The 21,117-nt window shown below is 40.7% G+C and overlaps 1 protein-coding gene across 1 annotated transcript; it reads right to left on the bottom strand.

The window, feature by feature from the left end:
* Positions 1 to 274: 274 nt before the first annotated feature.
* On the bottom strand, positions 275 to 11,927 carry LOC113060203 (uncharacterized). Its single transcript, XM_026229097.1, has 3 exons — positions 11,884 to 11,927; positions 1,084 to 3,180; positions 275 to 508 (listed from the first exon to the last, which is right to left on the bottom strand). Exon 2 carries the CDS (start codon positions 3,165 to 3,167, stop codon positions 1,086 to 1,088), a length of 2,082 nt encoding a protein of 693 aa, XP_026084882.1. The 5' UTR covers positions 3,168 to 3,180; positions 11,884 to 11,927; the 3' UTR covers positions 275 to 508; positions 1,084 to 1,085.
* Positions 11,928 to 21,117: the final 9,190 nt, after the last annotated feature.

Genomic DNA, 21,117 nt, shown 5'->3' with positions numbered 1-21,117 from the left:
AGTTAGTAGACTTGTAGGTGCAATGTTATAAAGGGACCATCAAAATAAAGTGTTACAAATTATTTTAAATAATTAGTTCATGTTAGCATGTTAGGCGTTACCGATTTATTTATATTAAATCAAGGCGAGTTATTAGAAAGAAGCTCAAACTGGGAAGCAGAATTCATGACATATAATTAAAATCAAGAAGAAAAAGACAATATAAGAACAATTAAACTTAAATCAGAACTAAAGTAATAATTGTGCTCTCCAGTAAAATGTTCACAGAGCCTAAACAGAAATACAATCCTAATGGAAAAGTAAACAGAGGTATAACTAAAACCCAAACAGAAATCCATAAGCAAACAATCCATAAGTAAAATTCCACTAAACTGCAAAAACTCAAGAATTTGTTCTACAATATATCACACTTAATTTGAAAAAATAAAAATAAAAATGCTGATGTTGAGCGATGACAGGAATGGTTGTTCCGTTTGAAAGAAAAGCCTTTTGTCTTGTTTCCTATTTTCTGAAAAGCAATAAAGAGATACACAGTTATTAAAATCCGGAAATCCTAAACAATTTTACAGACAAAGCTATCACACAGACGTCAAATTAAAATATTAAGTGTTAATCCACCGCAAAATTAAATTTTAGATGGAAACAGAAAGGCTTGTGACTGTCCCATAGACTGCCAAGTAAATAACAGTGTCAAGGTCCAGGAAAGTATGAAAAGCATTGCAGAAAAGTCCATCTGCCATCAGTGGTTCAACAGTAACGTCATGAATCGACGAGAATACTTTTTGTACATGAAGTCTTGATGACCTTGATATTGTATTTTACATGGCAGTCTATGGTACAGTCTCAAGCCTACCGGTTTTCACCTAAAATTTCTAAAATTGTGGAACGACAATGACAAAATGTTCATTTTGGAATGGAGTATCTCTTTAAGAAATATAATTTAGAAACAATGTCAATTCATATTATATAATAAAATATTTCTAAATGTGATTGTCAAAAATGACCTATCATGACTATATGTTAAAGAAAAACTTAGTTTCAATCTGAACTATATTATCATAAAAACAATTCTTCAGTACATACACTCAGATGTAGTCTTTTGCTTCTTCCTCATTGAATACAGCTTGAACAACCTCTTGAATACTCTTGGTTTGTTCTGGAGGAGCGGCAGGTAGAATGGCAAGCAATTCTTGATCAATCCTTTTTAGTCTTGCAGTGCTCTTATGGTCATACTCCTCTTTATTCTTCTGTACAAGGCTTTTAATCCCTTTCCGTGCCTCATCACAGCCTTTCTGGAGCAGTTTTCGCTCATGCTCAAATTCTGGTTTACTTGTATCCATGGCCATCAGTTTGCCCAGTGAACTGACACGGTCCATCAGGTACTTGCTGGAAACATCTGTGTATGTTCCAGAGATCATGTGGACCAGACTAGCGATGTTACAGGCTTGGAAAGCTTGGGTGTAGAGCAGATCTTTTGAGAAAAGTTTTGCATTGTAGGAGAGGGCTCGTGTTTCCGCTGATGTGGAGACAAAGTTTATGAGATTTGTGCTCAGGTTAGTTTTCACAATGCTGGAAACTATCTGAAAGAATTGAACCATCTTCTCCCACTGCTCCTTTACTCTCCCCATGGCATCCATTCCTTTGATCAGCATATTTATGGTAGTTTTAAAGTCAATCTCTTTCAGTTCACAATTTCTCATAGTAGCCAGGATGTCTGTTAGTTCCTTCTGGTTCCTCTCTAGGTTCTCCAGACACTTTTCATAGGTCTCGCTTGTCTTGTCCAGCTGAGCTCGGGTCTGTACTATCTTGAATCGTGCATTCTCTGTGGCCTTCTGAGAGACACTCATATTCTGAGACTTGTTTTCTTCTTTATACATCATTGGTGGCTTAGGACAAATAGCTGGAGAATTTGTGATGTCTTTACTTTTGCAATCAAAAATTTGAGCTGACTTGATCAGATCCAAGACCTCTTTTATTATCTCAGTACTTTTGACTTTGTCACACTTGCCATCAGGTGCATATTTTGCAAGCTGGTTGCATATTTTTGTGCCATCTTTGCATAACTTCTCAGCTTGTGTCTTTGCTGAGCAGTCAGAGATATTCTTTAAAGTGTCATCGATTCTTTCAAACTGTTTTGCTATGAAATCCGTGTTTGTAGTTTCGTGCTTTTGATCATACAATTTTGTCCAGTCAATGTCATCATCCTTACTATTGACATTCAATATTTGCTGGATAGTCTGAGCACAATTTAAAATTTCAGCTGACTTACTATACACGTTTATTTCAGCTACCAAATCACTAGACTTTCCTTGATCTTTAATGCGTCCCATAGCATCAGATATCGGTGTTTTTGCAGAAGGTATCAAATTAATTGGCTGAGTAACAATAGATGTCACTCCATTCATCAGGTCTGTAACGCTCTGTGTTATTCCATTTACAAGATCCATTCCAATCATTTCCCATCCATTAGGGAGAGAATCCAGAGCATTCCTGTAGTTCTCATTAGCCTGATCCAGTTCCTTCTTTATGGCTCTCACTGCCTTCTCAGACCTATTCTTCATCTCTTGAGCTGACTGCTCCCTCAGTTTGATCTCTTCTAATTTCTTCTTGACTTCTTCCATCTCTTTCCCATAAAGGTGCTTGGAATTTGTACATGCTTCTAGCAGCTCTTGGATGATATTAATGACATCAGTGAAACGCATTTTAGCAACATCAGACAATTTAAGACAGTCATCTGCAATTACTCTGATATTGTCTAGCTGATTAGGAAGATGTGCTTGAACAACTTCATCATTGCCTTGGAACAGAATCTTCACAGCTGTCTTCATGTAATTTGGAACTTGGGCAGTATGGAGGCGAATCTGATCCATGCTTGTATGGGCCTCATTAAATGCCCACCAACCAGAGTTACACACTTGCATGAGGCAAGCGCGAAAGGAATCAGAATATCTGATGAATTTAAAACCACCTTCAGGAGGTTTTTTATTGATAGAGAAATCTGTTGAGGAAGAGATGAAAACCAGCTCTCCCAGGATGGCTATGGATAGAGGTGCTGGAGTCAGATACTCTTCCCAGTTGGCATAAGGCTGCATTATAAGTTTGGTTTGGTTCCTCATGTCCTCAGCAGTTGTAAGGCTTTGAGTAGATTTTGAGATTGCAGAATCCATGATTTTCCTGTTCCTGCTCAGAACAAATATTAAATTTGAAAGTAAAAGTCTCGTAAGGACTTTTGTATTGTAATTTGGATTGCATATTTGGGAGCATTCATCCCAACTCTTATTTGCCTTCTATGTTATATACCTATATAGAAAATAGTCTCTTAACTTAAAGAATGCTAATAGACAGAATCCTAGTGGAATACTAATTCTAATGGACACAATATATTGTCTGTGTTTTCTTTTTTCTTCTATCAACATAGTTGTGTTTGCAATCATGCAAGAATTTGCCAGTCGATTGTCAGTGGATATATATACTAGTAAATGTGCTATATTTGGAGAACATTATTTTGTGTTTTATCTGAAATAGAGATTTTTGTGTTTGTCAGAACAATGCTTTCATGTTGCACATATATCTGTTTCCGCTATAACTGCTAGTATGAAAGAGAACATTTCAAGAATTGGTTACAATAGTAACACTTTATTATAAGTATAAAGTAATAAAGTATTTACAAATCTTGCTTACTATTGGTTTATAGTTAATAAATATTTAGTAAACTGTAGTTAATAATAGACTTTAAAAATAGTGAGTTTTTCATTCATTGTCACTGCAATTAACAAAGTGCTTATTAGCTCATATCTAAGGAGTTAGATAATGCTTTGTTAACAGCTTATTAACCATAAATAGTTCTCGCTTTATATTAAGATTGGTAAATGTCATTAAATAAGTGCTTTAAATCAACTATTATTTTACATTAATTACACTTGATCATGACATACTCATAGATAGATTACAAAACAAAACAGGTATTCAAGGGCAGGCTCTAAGATGGTTTAGATCCTACCTGTCCGATCGCTACCATTTTGTTTACTTAAATGGGGTGTCATCTCATTTATCATCAGTAAAATATGGAGTGCCACAAGGATCCGTCCTAGGTCCCCTTCTATTTTCAATATACATGTTGCCCCTTGGTAATATTATTAGAAAATACGGAATTAGCTTCCACTGTTATGCTGATGATACTCAGCTATATATCTCAACGAGACCAGATGAAACTTCTCAATTATCTAAGCTAACAGAGTGTGTTAAAAATGTAAAAGATTTGATGACAAATAATTTTCTCCAATTAAATTCGGATAAGACGGAGATATAAATTATTGGACCAAAAAACACTACACAGAATCTTGTAGATTACAACTTGCAACTAAACGGATGTACTGTTACATCCTCTACAGTCAGAAATATGGGTGTCATATTAGACAGCAATTTGTCTTTTGAAAATCATATTTCCAATGTTACAAAAACTGCATTCTTCCATCTTAGAAACATTGCCAAGCTACGAAACATGTTATCTGTTTCTAATGCAGAAAAGCTAGTTCATGCATTCATGACCTCTAGACTGGACTATTGTAATGCACTTCTAGGTGGTTGTCCTGCTTCGTCAATAAACAAGCTACAGGTAGTCCAAAATGCAGCAGCTAGAGTCCTTACCAGGTCAAGAAAATATGATCATATTACCCTAATTTTACAGTCTCTGCACTGGCTACCTATTAAGTTCCATATCAGTTACAAATTATCATTACTTACCTATAAGGCCCTAAATAGTTTAGCTCCTGCGTATCTAACTAGCCTTCTACCACGCTACAACCCATCACGCACTCTAAGGTCACAAAACGCTCTCTGGAATAGCCTTCCTGATAATGTTCAGGGTTCAGACACACTCTCTCTGTTTAAATCTAGATTAAAAATTCATCTCTTTCGCCAAGCATTCAAATAATATATCTCTTAAATTGTGAGTGTAGTTGCATCTGATCAAATGTGCATTTTTATTCATTAGCTTGGGTTAAACTAATTTTAGTTTGTTGGATCAGCAGCTATGCTAATGATGTCTCTATTTTGTTTCTATGTTTTGCCACAGGATTTACATCCCGTGGTAACTAGGATTTACACAAGCTCCAGTCTGGATCCAGAACACCTGAGAAGAGATGATGCTGACCCTCAGAGGACCTCAGATGATGCTAACCCTGAATCAACAAACAGAACTAACAATTATTGCTACATGTGTGACTGCATCATATAACAATTATTAATTAATAATATTAATAATGTTTTATTATTAATGATTAAAAATCGTCTAGCTGACTACGTCTTGTATTGTTTTTTTCTAAAAATCTTGTCAAACATGCACAAACTGACAGTCACCACCATAAGCTACTACTAAATATTGTAGAAACATTATTTTCTGTAAAGTTGCTTTGTAACGATTCGTAGTGTAAAAAGCGCTATAGAAATAAACTTGAAATGAATTGAATTGAACTAGTATTAAGAATCAGTTATGGTTGCTAAGTTGTTAATAAACCATTAATTGTTTTTAACTCTTTACATACAAGCTAATTAAACTATAACACTGTTAATTACTGTGACAATAAATGAAGAACTAGGTATTTATATATTGTCTATTATTGCATTAAATAATTTATTACATATTAATGTATGAACAGTAATGCCTGTTAATATATTCAAGTTTATAAACAATTAATTGTAATCTGATAGTCTTGAAACTTTGCAAATACATGTGGATTAACTCTCATTTGAGTATTAGAGTACAATGCCTGTTGTGGGTTACATTATACCCAGTGAGGTTTGTTTTTACATGTCAAGCAGCATGTGGCTGTTGCAAGAGCTCTTTTCAGTTCACTGAATTTTTTCCATATGCTTTTTTACCGCTTTTTTGGTCACACTTTATTTTAGGGTCCAATTCACACTATTAACTAACCATTAACTATAACTTTTGCCTCAATTAACTCCTTATTTGATGCTTACTTATAGTTTATAAGGTAGTTGTTAAGTTTAGGGAATTGGGTAGGATTATGGATGTCATGCATTATATGTACTTTATAAGCACTAATAAACAGCCAATATGTTAATAATAGACATGCTAATAAACAGCTAGTTATCAGTGTGAATTGGACCCTATACTAAAGTGTTACCGATTTTTTTTTTATTTTGTACTCAGCTATAACAAGATGAATAAACATTGTTAGGAGGTAAGAACGATGGTAGACCAGGGCGGGGTGCAATTGACAGTCTTTAATAAAGAAAATAGTCTTTCACAGCATAAAGAGAACAAAATCACGGACTTCTTTCAGCCAAAACAGAAACTGCCAGACGACAGGGTCTAAGGGAAAAAAACTACATAGATCTCCATGAGAGGAGAGGCAGGGATCCCGGGATGCCAACTCCCGGTCCAAAAACAGAGAAGACCGCCGGCGGTGTGAAAAGCCAAGGGCAGGTGCTGCACAGGTTCTCTGCAAACAGGCACAGCCGGATAATACACAGTCCAATGACAGTATAACTCTCAGTTGCAATAATGACTAAACAATCCACGGACAAGACAGGACAGGACTAGGAAACAGACGTGTCTCACGAAAGGTCATCGAATAATCCGACAATGAGACAGGGCTAGAAAGAGAGAATAAGAAGCAGAGACAATCAAGGGCAAAAGAGGGACAGGTGAGGGAATGAAAGGGGAGACAGCTGAAAGTGATAATGAGCGGAGGAGTGTGCGTGATAGAGTGAGTAAGTGATCACAAGAGGGAGACAGAGACAGAGGAAAAGACCAGGATCATAACAGTACCCCTCTCTCAACGAGCGCCTCCTGGCGCTCCTGAGGACAACTGGCGGGACCGGAGGAAATCATCGATGAGTGAAGGATCCAGGACGTCCCGGGAGGGAACCCAACTTCTCTCCTCAGGACCATACCCCTCCCAATCGACCAGATATTGACGACCGCGTCCCCGACGGCGCATGTCGAGGATGCGGCGAACCCTGTAGACAGGGGTATCATCGACAAGACTAGGGACGCGCACAGGGCGAGAAGGGGGACGGATGACTGGTTTAATGCAAGAGACGTGAAACACGGGGTGGACCCGGCGCAGATTAGGCGGAAGGTGAAGTTTAACTGCGACGGGGTTAATGACTCTTACAATGCGGAATGGTCCAATAAAGCGGGGAGACAATTTACGTGAATCGGACCGGAGAGGTAAATTTGAAGTGGACAACCACACTCTCTGGCCGCAAACGTAACGAGGGCTCTTAACTCTGCGCCTATTGGCCGTAACAGTCATGCGTCTTCTAGCTCGACAGAGAGCAGATCGCACTCTCCTCCAGGTGCGTTTGCATCGGCTAATAAAAGCTTGCACGGACGGAACATTAGATTCAGAGTCTTGGGACGCAAATAACGGAGGTTGATAACCGAGACAGCAATGAAAGGGCGAAAGACCCGTAGCAGAGGAGGGGAGCGAATTATGGGCGTATTCGGCCCAAGAGAGTTGCTGTGACCATGACGCGGGATTCTGATGGGTGAGACTGCGGAGCATACGGGCGACAATTTGATTGGTCCGTTCAGCTTGACCGTTTGTCTGGGGATGAAACCCGGACGAAAGGCTAACGGATGCCCCAATCAGACGACAAAACTCTTTCCAAAATTGAGAAGAAAATTGGGGGCCTCTATCAGACACAATATCAATGGGTAACCCATGTAGCTTAAAAACATGATCAACCATGATCTGGGCGGTCTCTTTGGCAGAAGGGAGTTTGGCGAGAGGAATAAAATGGGCCGACTTAGAAAAACGATCTACCACGGTTAGAATAACGGTGTTACCCCCTGAGGGAGGAAGACCGGTGATAAAGTCGAGTGCTAAGTGAGACCACGGTCGAGACGGAACCGGTAGCGGACGAAGTAGACCGGCCGGAGGAGAACTGTCAGTCTTAGTTTGAGCGCACGTATTGCAGGAGGCAATAAATCGTCGCACGTCCCGTTCTAAAGAGGCCCACCAAAAACGCTGACGGATAAAAGCGATGGTGCCCCGGACGCCGGGATGGACTGTCAATCTAGAGGTGTGTCCCCATTGAAGGACTGCCAGACGCGCTGACACAGGGACAAAAAGCAGCCCCCTAGGGCAGTTGCGCGGAACTATGACACGAGAAAGGGAACGCTTAACCAGCCTCTCTATTCCCCAGACGGCCGTGCCAATAACATGACCCGGGGGAATAATCTCCTCAGGCTCAGAAGAAGCAGAGGAGTCAAAAAGACGGGATAGTGCATCAGGCTTGACGTTCTTGGTACCCGGACGGAACGAGATGGTGAAATCGAAACGGGTAAAGAATAACGCCCAGCGGGCCTGACGAGCATTTAGTCTCTTGGCCTTGCGGATATATTCTAGGTTTCGGTGATCTGTCCAGACGATAAAAGGAACGGGAGCTCCCTCTAGCCACTGTCGCCATTCGCCTAACGCTAGACGGATGGCGAGCAGTTCGCGGTTGCCTACGTCGTAATTGCGTTCAGCAGGAGAAAGACGGTGGGAGAAAAAGGCGCAGGGGTGTATCTTGCCGTCAGCAGAGGAGCGCTGGGATAACACCGCCCCGACCCCTACTTCAGAGGCATCGACCTCGACTATAAATTGTTTAGAGAAGTCAGGGGTGAGAAGGATAGGTGCGGTAGTAAAAAGCGATTTAAGAGTGTCGAACGCAGTCTGCGCAGAAGCGGACCATCTAAACTGGGACTTGACGGAGGTCAGAGCTGTAAGGGGTGCGGCTACTTGACTAAAATTACGTATAAAACGACGATAAAAATTTGCAAACCCGAGAAAACGTTGTAGTGCGAGGCGGGAATCGGGCACGGGCCAGTCGGTAACAGCCTGGACCTTAGCAGGGTCCATACTAATCCCCTCTGCCGAGATGATAGAGCCCAGAAACGTAACTGAGGGAGCATGGAAAGAACACTTCTCGGCCTTAACATAAAGTCGATTTTCTAATAGACGCTGAAGAACACGACGAACATGTTGGACGTGCACCTGGAGAGACGGCGAAAAAATCAGAATGTCATCTAGGTAGACGAATACGAAAACATTGAGCATGTCTCGTAGGACATCATTGATTAAGGCTTGAAAAACCGCGGGGGCGTTAACCAATCCGAAGGGAAGAACCCGGTATTCAAAGTGTCAGAGGGGCGTATTAAACGTGGTCTTCCATTCATCCCCCTCCTTTATACGTACTAAGTGATAGGCGTTACGCAAGTCGAGCTTAGTGAATATCTTAGCTCCCTGCAAGATCTCGAAGGCGGAGGACATCAGGGGTAATGGATAACGATTCTTCACAGTGATATCATTTAAACCCCGATAGTCTATGCAGGGACGCAGGGAGCCATCTTTCTTCTTAACAAAGAAGAAACCGGCTCCCGCTGGAGACGAGGAAGGAACGATGGTACCCGCATTCAGTGATTCAGAAAGGTATTTCTCGAGCGCCTCCCTCTCGGGGGCGGATAATGAGTATAGTCTACCACGGGGGGGCGTTGTACCTGGGAGAAGATCTATACTGCAGTCATAAGGGCGATGAGGGGGGAGAGAAGTGGCCCGGGAACGACTGAAGACCTCCCGCAAATCGTGATACTCCTCCGGAACCCCAGACAAGTCACCTGGCTCCTCCTGAAAAACAGTTACGGGCAAGACAGGGGGCACAGCAGAAGACAGACAATCTACATGACAGGACAATTTCCAAGAAAGAATAGTGCCTTCTGCCCAGTTAATCTGGGGGTTGTGAAGCACTAACCACGGGTGGCCTAAAACCACGGGAGAAAAAGGGGAATGAAAAATAAAAAAAGAAATAGTTTCTCTATGATTTCCAGAAACAGTAAGAGTCAATGGTGAAGTCCTCTTCTGTACCCTAGGAAGGGAACTACCATCTAGGGCAAACAGGGGGGTGGAGTCTTGCAAATCTAAGAGGGGAATACCTTGTCTTAAAGCCCAAGTCTCATCAATGAAGTTCCCCTCCGCCCCCGAATCCAGTAATGCTGAGCAGGAAACAGATGATCCCAGCCACCGGAGGTGAACGGGAAGGGAAGTGCAGGACTTAGACGGAGAGACCCATGATGTAGCGCTCGCCAGCAACCCTGCGCTGGCTTTTACTGGGCACCTGGAGACAAAATGATCAGCGGCAGCGCAGTACATACATAGACGATCCATAATCCTGCACTGGCGTTCCCGTGTAGAAATGTGAAGCCCCCCTAGCTGCATAGACTCAGGATTAGCAGCAGAGGGCAGTGGCGGACGAGTAGCTGTGGAAGAGGGGAGTAACGGAGCCTCCAATCTGCGAGCCCACCGTCGCCTCTCGAAGCGTCTTTCAATGCGAAGGGCCAGCTCGACTAGGGAGTCGAAATTGTCAGGAACCTCTCGGACAACGATCTCATCCTTAATCTCAGAGTTGAGGCCCTCGAGAAAGCGGGAGATTAGTGCCGGGCCGTTCCATCCACTAGTAGTGGCCAGAGTACAAAACTCAATAGAAAAGTCTGTGACTGACCTCCTCCCCTGGTGCAAGGTGGATAGGAGACGGGACGCTTCACCACCATGTGCAGACCGGTCGAATACTCGGATCATCTCCTCCTTGAACAGAGAAAACTTAAAGACGCAGTCTACCTCTGCCTCCCAGTTCACCGCTGCCCACTCTCGAGCCCGTCCATTGAGAAGAGAGATCACATAGGCCACCTTAGATCGATCCCTGGCGTAGGTGGACGGCTGGAGAGAAAAAACAACCTCGCATTGGGTGAGAAAGGCTCGGCATTGTAAAGGCTCACCAGAATAGCACGGAGGGTTGTTTATGCGTGGCTCAGAAGGGTCGCGCTGTCCGGCTGCTGCAGTGGTCTCATGACGGTAGTGATGGAACTGCTGAGTTAGACCTGAGAGCTGGGCGGTCAGGGATTCTACGGCTCGTCTCGTGGTGGATAAATCCCCCTCATGTCTCCCCAGCAGAGCACCCTGGAGCTCCACCGCACGCTGGAGGGGATTACCACTCGCCTGGTCCATCTTCTGGTCGGATTATTCTGTTAGGAGGTAAGAACGATGGTAGACCAGGGCGGGGTGCAATTGACAGTCTTTAATAAAGAAAATAGTCTTTCACAGCATAAAGAGAACAAAATCACGGACTTCTTTCAGCCAAAACAGAAACTGCCAGACGACAGGGTCTAAGGGAAAAAAACTACATAGATCTCCATGAGAGGAGAGGCAGGGATCCCGGGATGCCAACTCCCGGTCCAAAAACAGAGAAGACCGCCGGCGGTGTGAAAAGCCAAGGGCAGGTGCTGCACAGGTTCTCTGCAAACAGGCACAGCCGGATAATACACAGTCCAATGACAGTATAACTCTCAGTTGCAATAATGACTAAACAATCCACGGACAAGACAGGACAGGACTAGGAAACAGACGTGTCTCACGAAAGGTCATCGAATAATCCGACAATGAGACAGGGCTAGAAAGAGAGAATAAGAAGCAGAGACAATCAAGGGCAAAAGAGGGACAGGTGAGGGAATGAAAGGGGAGACAGCTGAAAGTGATAATGAGCGGAGGAGTGTGCGTGATAGAGTGAGTAAGTGATCACAAGAGGGAGACAGAGACAGAGGAAAAGACCAGGATCATAACACATATAGTGTACATTTGTGGTCTGCTGATTAAATGTATGATATATCCCATAATTCACTGCAATGCACTAAGAATGTCTATCTTTCCCCGTAAACCTATCCATTCCACCAAAACTGTATCTAATCTTAAACATGTCCACCCAAATTTTACTTATTTATTTATTTATGATTTGTAAGTACATAGTTAATGACACTTAAAATTTAATGTGAGACCTGCTTCGATATGTTATAATAAGTCATTTGAGTAATTGACTTACCTTGTTGGAAAGTGAGAAGTGGTTTGTCAAGTCTCAGGTTAAGGTCTGGTAGAATGGTGAAATGTAACATGTGCCTCTGTTTTTATTGCCATCTGAAAGGGGCGGAGGTGGACGACTGGGGAGGAGAATTTAGAATGCTAACTTGAAAGCATTTTAGAATGTCTGCCTTAAAATCTGTCGTAAAACATGAACCCTTAATGTCATAGCCATTTGCTGGAGTGCCCATGAAAGCCACCAGAGGGGCACTTCATTTGCTTAATCATTGCCCATTGCTCGTGGACTTCAGTTCCCATCCCACCTTGCTCTGATTTTTGGTCCATTAACCTCAGCTGTGTGCGATTATGTGCGAAACCCAGCTCACCTGTATATATACTCTTTATTCTGTGTCTTTGGTTGCTACAGTATTGTGTTTTGTTACCTTTTGCCTTCCATTACTCTGTGTTTATGGATTCTATGTTTGTGGATTAGCTTTTGTCAGTGTTATTTGCCTGGTGCTCTTTTTTTCTTTCTTTTTTTTTTTTTTTGATGATTGTTTGGGATTACAATAAAGCTGCTCTTAGTAATCTGACTAGTCAAGTCTCATGATAACCAGCATGGCACAAACATTTGTGTGCTTGTTATTTACTAATTAAAGCCTAAATGAATGGGCAAAATAATTTTAAACGAAAGAAAGGAAGGGGATTACTTGTATGTTCATCTTTTAAAAAAAGCAAGAAACCCAATGTGTCAGGGATCTGCAAGAAATGGGACCCAAATGCAGAATGAGCAGACAAGGGTATTTTATTAACAAGACAAAGACTGGAACAGCTGGGGAATTTGCAGTGAAACAGTTCAAACAGATGGGCTGGGCAGACAACAATACGGGCAGGAGGGATGACCACTGAGACAGTCCAAGATGACCACAGGCCCAAGCACAGAGTAGGCAGCTCCAGAGGAAGGGTCAGGTAGACACAGGAAACTCGTAGCTTCAAGTGAAACTGCAACGTCACCAGACTAGTCGCCAGGTAGAGACTCACAAGACCAGAGACTTGACACGTGAGAGAGGTGAGCTGCTTCCAGGCAGTGGGGTACAGTGGTCAGGAAATCCGAGTGGGGCCAAGACAGGACAATACACAAAAACAAGACTCAAAACGACACAGACAATTGAAGACAAAATTAGAACAAAGCAAAAGAAAACCAAAGCTATAATCCAAGAGTAAGAACAAAACTCAATCCAAAACTGGAATCACTTAAGCAAGAATAAATGAAAGTTTAAATCGAATGAGAAACAAAACTAGATTAGAATACACAAAAAGACTTCCTTTTCTTTTAAACTAGACAAAGCTAAGGACCAAAAAGGATATAAACAACTAGATAAGATATCAAAATAATTATCAAGCTCAAAGGGATAAATTCTAGGCTAAGAGATGGGTAAACACCAAAACGAACCAGCAGAGACACAAGGAAAGAAACCCCAATATATAGGAAAGTACACATGAGGATCAGGTGAAAACAATCAAGCAGACAAGGGCTAAACAAGGGGGCGTGACCAGGGGTAACAAGGAGGTGGGACAAGGGGAGCACGTGGCAGACACAAACAAAGACAGAACCATGTGCTTAGACACAAAACAAACAGAGAAACATGGAACAGAGACAAGATGGACAGGGCTGTCAGGGCAGGATCCTGACACCAATGTATCCAATCAGTGCACACATCAGCCCCAAGCACTGTAGCATTTCAGCATGTAAAAGCTCAGCTGTTTTTTTTTTTTTTCAGTTTGAATAATTTAATTCCAAATGAAAAGGCTGTCTAAGTAAAAGTAGCTACTGACAATAGGTGCATCTGAGAACACAGTACAGTAACTATATTCCATACTTAATTGGAACAAGATTGCTTTCTCAAGAGAAAACTTGAGACAGTGTCACAGCTGTCACTTCAGATTCACAGTTCAGGGGTATTTTCTCAAAACCATTTTAGCTGACTATGGTGACAAGTCTCTTCATTATCCATATCAGTTTAAGAATGCTGACAGGCCACAGTCTATGACAGTGAATGGCTCTATAAGAAGCCCATTGCCCAGCCCACTGTACTCTGCTCTGTTGTGAAACAGATGCAGTGTCATTAAAGTCACTGTTTGTGTAATAGTAAGGGTTGTCAATATAGTGTATCATCATAATTGATTTTAATTACATATAATAATCTCTTCTGCTTAACAATTTTGCTTCCTTCTAATAATTTGCCATTATTTAATCTTAAATAAATCGGCAACCCTTTACAATATGGTTCCATTTATTAACATTAGTTGACTATATTAGTTCACACACGGACCAAAAATGAAAAATAATTCTAAAGAATTGTTATTAGTAAATGTTAATGTCATAATTTACTAATACATGACTAAAATCTGTTAATATTATTTAATGGACCTAAGAACTATGAATGAACAGTTGTGTTATAAACAGAGATGTTATGAACGGGTGAACATTACACCTGCACTAGAGCATCCTGACAGGCTGCATCACTGTCTGGTTTGGAAACAGCACCGCTGGCAACCATAAAGCTCTGAAAAGGGTCGTGCGAACTGCCAGCCACATTGTTGGAGGTGAGCTTCCCTCTCTCCAGGACATCTACACCAGGAGGTTTATAAGGAAAGCCTGGAGGATCATCAGTGACTCCAGCCACCCGTCCCACAGACTGCTCTCTCTGCTGCCCTCAGGAAGATGTCTCAATAGCATCCGATGCCGCACTAGCCAACTGAGGGATAGCTTTTTCCCTCAGGCTATCAGACTATTGAACATTCAGTACTAATACACCTTACAGCACCCTACATGCGACACACTGCAGTTCAACACTGGACTATACATACACACTGCATTAATACAATAACCTACCCGTTACCGCTGGATACCATCCAATGCACATCCATGACATTTCTGTATCCAGTTCACGTACACTCTGTTGCACCTAAGCATATTTTTATGCATATATGTTTACATAATGTAGAATGTGTACATTCTGTGTATAGTGTATAATGTGCAGTGCTAACTTTATCTATGTACATATTGCGTATAATGTGTAGTGTTAACTGTAAGTATGTCTAATAGTACACTGTGTGTACTGACTATATCTATGTGCATATTGCACATTTTCACCTGTTGACGTCTGTATGTTATACATTGTTTCAATTTCTGGAGCAAGCTCAAAAGAATTTCACTCACCAAGGCACATGTGCTGTGGTGATGTGACAATAAAAGTGACTTGACTTGACTTGAAAAAAAATGTATTGCTTTTTGTTAGTTAATGCATTAACCAAAGTTAACTAATGGAACCTTATTGTAAAGTGTTACCAATAGACTAAATCTTGTCTAAAGTGTCTCTTTTCTGATAAGCTGTTGGTCTGAGTGTCAGGACTTTTTTTTTTTACTTTTTGTTCTTTATGTTTATTAATTTCGAATCTTTCCTTCATTTTGTTTCTGTTTTCCTTTCTCTCATTGATATTAATCTATTTTCTCTGGTTTTGTTTTCCTTTGCACTCGCACTCGTAGGCCTACTCGTACTCGTTAAAATGCCCCGATACCAAATGCCGATACCACACAGCATGTGATAAGTGTCATATTCAGACATTGAAACACAGACAACAGAACAACAGACAGAAGAATGGAGTAATTAGAGATTAAGGTTTTCTATGCAGGATATCTTATCTATGCAATCAATATGTTAAACATTCAGTATTAATGCCTATTGACATGCACGAAATTGAGCGCGCAGCGGCGGAGATGCGCGAGCTTGTCAAGTTTTATTTTTTTTACTAGTGGATGCAGGACACTATAGTTAATATTTGTAAATGAGGATAGCAAAATAAAGTAAACTGTGAAAAATTATACCCCAAAATTCTTCAAAGAGTGGACTACGAATAAAACGGATACAAAATTTGGGACCAAAAGTTATTCAGACCATGAAAAAAAAAACTGAAGTTCAGGTTTGCATGAACCTGGATGACAGCATGGCCAGGAGACTACAGGCAGTTATTAAGGCTAAGGTTTGCCCGACTTAGTATTGTTAGTTGTGTAAATACTGTCATACTGTCAACAGCTGGCTGAGTAATTTTTGGTTGATTGTAATCCATTACATGCTTTTCTATCAAAGTTATCTAACATTATCAAGATCAATTGATCTGACACAGTTTAACTATGAGTTATTGTCATATTAAATTACCATCTTCTAAAAATAAACTGTGATAATGTGAAACATTGAAGGGGTCTAAATAAATTTGGGTTTGACTGTATCTATTTAATAAATTAAGTTAACCAGCTAGCATTATACATACTCTTTTGGTTTCTGTAGCCAATATTACAAATGCAATAAAAATATCGGTATCGGCAAGTACCAAAAATAAACGCATCAGTATCGGGCGAGTACTGGAAAAAAAGGAATTGGTGCAAAACTTAGGCATGGACAGAGGGATGAGCTGAACAAGATGTTAAGATAATGATTAAGCCACATTACCAATAATAATAATAAAAAAAACTTTTTATTTCTGTCTCCCTCTTTCAACAATAACTGTCTGGAAGCTCCACAAAATTGCTCTTTTGCAACTATTTATGGCCAAGGCAAATTCAAATATAATCAGACATTTTTAAAAATAGAGTAATCACCTGCAGTCTAGGTCTAGAAGCTCATATTTCTAATAGATTTTATAAATTCAAAACAATTATTAATAATATGAATGTATTGGTAAAGCACTTTTCATAATAAAAATTGGTCCAAAAATACATTATCTTTTACCAACAGTATTTAGGCGATTTGCATGACGACACAACCTCAAGAGAGATTTACTATGACTATGATACGGAACTTTGTTTTTAAGGTTTTATATTGAAGATTTAAGATATTTTATTTATATTGGTTAATTATATTAAGTAAATAGTCGTATAGGTCTCTGACTGGATGAACTAGAAAAATTAAATGAACAATAAAAATTTTATGAAAACCAATTTATATGTCACTACTACCAAGTTTTATTACTGTAAAGTGTCTTATACTGTTACTTCCCTACTAATTGATGGCAGGTGTCATTTACATCACATTCAGTACCTGATACCTGATATCAGTCATTCACTCTCTCCACTTTTGTGGCTAGAACACATCTGTACCTTACTGGCAGATGTAACTGAGCCTTTCATTCTCTGGCCTCGCGACCCAACAGTGCCCCTCAGTGGACTCTATAGCTCCTGACAGATCACAATCCTCATAACCATTTGGCCCACAGCCAGGTGCCCAGTTCTGGTAGCAGCCTGCTTCTCTGTCCTTTATCCAGAACCAGAAGTTGAAGGTGCAGGTGTAACGAAGACCCAGCCATACATGAGAAGTGGAGGCATGGATGGCTTTTCTCACTGGCCTTTTCCTCACTGTGAATAGAGACCAGGTCCACATGGTGCTTTCTGCAATAGGTCACAGCTTTATTTAGATAAATAAATATAAACACCATTATGGATGAATCAAAACTAATCTTATGAGCTGAATTATAACACTAGTCTATTGTGGAGCTGCAGCTGACTTGAACACAGTTTCATAGGCCTTTTGCAACATTAAAACAGCACAGCTATTTTCCTACAGTAGGTAAAGGTTACTTACTTGATACAATTATAGCATACATTGAAATATGATGAAACAAGTTTTAAAATGAACATTAAAGTAGTTTTATATGTACAGGTGCTGGTCAATTAGATATGACATCAAAATGTTGATTTATTTCAAAATACTAAACAGACATTAACACCTTCGTAAGTTTATGTATTTATTACTTTTAATTGCCCTCAAGCGATCGTTAATTTTACATTTTTAAATTGCATTCCAAATTATCATCATTTTTGTAAGTTAAGAACGATGCCACCTCAGTAAATTAGTAAAATCTAAAACTGAGTTATTGCCTACATAACATTTTAATATAAATAATTGTATGAAATAACCTTTATAGCAGAAATAATACAGATGTAAATGGCATCTCTCATTCAAACTCCCCTTACCCAAAATAAGTTTTTTCAAGTGTGCTAAAAGTGTGTAAAAATAGTATGCTTTTAGTTTACTTTTTATGTATTTCTCAGAAATGGCCTTACTCATAAATGACATTTAAGTATACTTGACTTATATATACAAAAAGTCTAAATATATTTGAGCTATACTCCTATAATCTGTGTTTTCATTATTATATGGAAGAGGGCACTAGTACACATCTTCTGCACAGAATTTCCACAAAAAAAAATAAAATAAAATAATAAATAAAAAAAAACAACTCAGGTGAAGAGGATTAAAAGAATCAACGGATACTAACACGTGCAATCTTACATGATTATCTGACATGAAAAGCTGTAATGTTATGAAATAAAATGTTGACCAATGAAAAGGTAATTACCAGCAAGCTTTGGGGTGTTGATCTACATTTTGATTATCATTTTGAATCCAAATCATAATCTTTTTTCAGTTGTATTTTTTTTTATTGTTATTTTTTTATGAAACTTTCCCACATTAAAGTGTGTATTTTTTTTTTTTTTTTTAAGAATGCATGAAGCTAGAATAAAATGTTTTCGTTAACAAGCAGATACCCTGTCATCACTGTTAATTGCACTAAGCTGTCTCCACTTTCATCGTTTTCACTTGTCTATATAAACTGGTCTGTTTCTATCTGTTTCATGGAGTCCTTCTTTTCCGTCAACCGGCTTTCTCGTGTTCCCTTGTGTTTTTCATGTTTCTTGTTTTTTGGACTGCTTTCATTGTTTTGGATTTGATTTTGGATTACCCCATTAAAACACTGCAATTGGATCTCTCGTTTCTTGTGTGCATTCGTTACAGAAGGACTCCATCCTGCCCAGATCCAGCAGTGTGGGATTTCGTGTCCGTTTCCCAACCACCATAGAGGAGCGGATGGGGAGACTGTCGAACCTAACCACCCTCTGTCAACAGGGGAGTGAGGTGGGTGGTTTGGCTTAAGTCTTTTGGACAATAGCAGTGGGGCTGGGGTATAATGATGAGGCCCTGAAGGATCTATTCTTGATGTCTGAGCTGGAGGTCCTGGTCTATTGGGGGTTCACCAGTTACCTTCACCATCATAGTCAATGGGATACACAGACCACACCCGTCTCTCCAGACACGATGGCCACCAGCCCAGCACCACTGCACAAGATGGCCGCCAGCCCAGTGCCACTGCACAAGATGGCCGCCAGCCCAGCGCCACTGCACAAGATGGCCGCCAGCCCAGCGCCACTGCACAAGATGGCCGCCAGCCCAGCGCCACTGCACAAGGTGGCTGCAAGCCCAGCGCCACAGCACAAGGTGGCCGCCACAGGTGACCGTCCAGAGTCAAGTCAGGTCCCCACTGACCAGGTCTCCGCTGATTTCCCAGAGTTGAGTCAGGTCCCCGTGGCCCCTCCAGAGTCGAGTAAGGTCCCCATGGCCCTTCCAGAGTCAAGTCAGGTCCCCTTGGCCCCTCCAGCATCGAGTCAGGTCCCTGTGGCCCCTCCAGAGTCGAGTCAGGTCCCCGGTGACCCACCAGAGTCAGGTCAATTCACCATTAAGACTCAAGTCAAGTCACCGTTGATCTTCCTGAGTCAAGTCAAGTCAACGTTGATCTTCTTGAATGAAGTCAAGCCACAGTTGATCTTCCTGAACCCAGTCAAATAACCACAGATCTACCAGAGCCTCTTCACATCTCTACTGAAATACCAGAACCTCTTCACGTCTCTGCTGAACTACCAGAGCCTCTTCACGTCTCTGCTGAACTACCAGAGCCTCTTCACGTCTCTGCTGAACTACCAGAGCCTCTTCACGTCTCTGCTGAACTACCAGAGCCTCTTCACGTCTCTGCTGAACTACCAGAGCCTATTCACGTCTGCTGAACTACCAGAGCTTATTCACGTCTGCTGAACTACCAGAGCCTCTTCACATCCCTGCAGAACTTCCAGAGCCTCGTCACATCTCAGCCAAACTTCCTGAGCGCTCGTCCTATCCCATCATGGCCACGTAGGCCACCCGAGAATCGAACCGGTGACCTTCGGGTTACAGGTCCAAATCTCTAACATTAGGCTGCCCCACTAGTCTTGCAAAGTCTTGTATTGCCCTGGCAACATCTCTAAGCATTTCTTCCTGTTAGTTTGATCTCTTGTGTATGACCCTGGACTGTTTGTTATCATGTGATTCTCTGCTGCCTGCCCTTGTGACCACACTGTTGGATTCTACTCACTATTCCCTGTCTGGCGCCTGCCTTGACCCTTGCTCTGTTACAGTTTGCTCCTCTGGATTGTCTCTGTTGTCATGACGCCGCTGACTGATTATTGCCTGTTTGATTTTGTTAACTTTACTAAAGCTGAAAATGGATCTTCCCAACTCTGACCCTTCCTTACAGAATGTGTGTGAAGAGTTGTACAATATTCTTGGGCCTCGCTGCAGGATTTTTTTCGCCTCAATTAGGATTGCTGTTGCTACAGACAAATGACAAGCAAAAGATAATTGATTGCCGCTAATATGTTTATGAAAATAAGTTTATGAAACTGGATCACTATTATATATGTTATAATAAATAAAAACAGTGGGAATGTAATGCTGTAAAACTATGTATAGTGATAAATAAAATGAACAGTCAATTGTACAATATAAAATCTTACCATTTAATGCATACAAATTCCCTTTGTATGTCACAGCTATCATTGAACCACTGGGCATTTTTGTCCACTGAGGCACAGCTCTCATTAGTATTTGTATCTGGTTGGTTATTTTTCCAGTTTTCAGGTGTCCTTTCATTGTAGAAACTGTATGGCAGGGTCCGGTGCCATCTGAACACTTCACCTCTATAAAGTCCAATATATGCACCAAATGAATCATCAGCTTTGGCTTTTAACAAGCTGTTCATCTCATCTTCATTATTCACAGTTGCATTTGTCAATGTACATTTCACGAAAGAATCTCTGAGCCTCAGTCCAGTTCTTTTTGATATTTATGAAGTGTTAATATTGAGATTTTTGGCTTGAAGTGAAGAACAAAAGCCCTGAGAAAAGGCAAAATAATAATAATAATAATAATAATAATAATAATAATAATAATAATAATAATAAAAATAATACTAATAATACTGGATTTATTTATAAAGAAAATGATCAGCACACTGACTGTTATTCATGGTATGCTAAGCACTACAAACACTTGAAAACATGCATGTGGAAAATAGCTTTTGACAAGCTTCAGTCACTTTTCAACTGAAAGCA

Source organism: Carassius auratus, chromosome 41 (genome assembly GCF_003368295.1).
Source record: "Carassius auratus strain Wakin chromosome 41, ASM336829v1, whole genome shotgun sequence".
Taxonomy (NCBI): domain Eukaryota; kingdom Metazoa; phylum Chordata; class Actinopteri; order Cypriniformes; family Cyprinidae; genus Carassius; species Carassius auratus.
Note: the sequence above shows the minus strand (reverse complement) of the source record. Positions and strands in the feature narration are given on the sequence as shown.

What these genes read in the sequence shown, in the direction of transcription:
- LOC113060203 (XM_026229097.1), bottom strand. Translation starts at nt 3,167, where the DNA reads ATGGATTCTGCAATCTCAAAATCTACTCAAAGCCTTACAACTGCTGAG.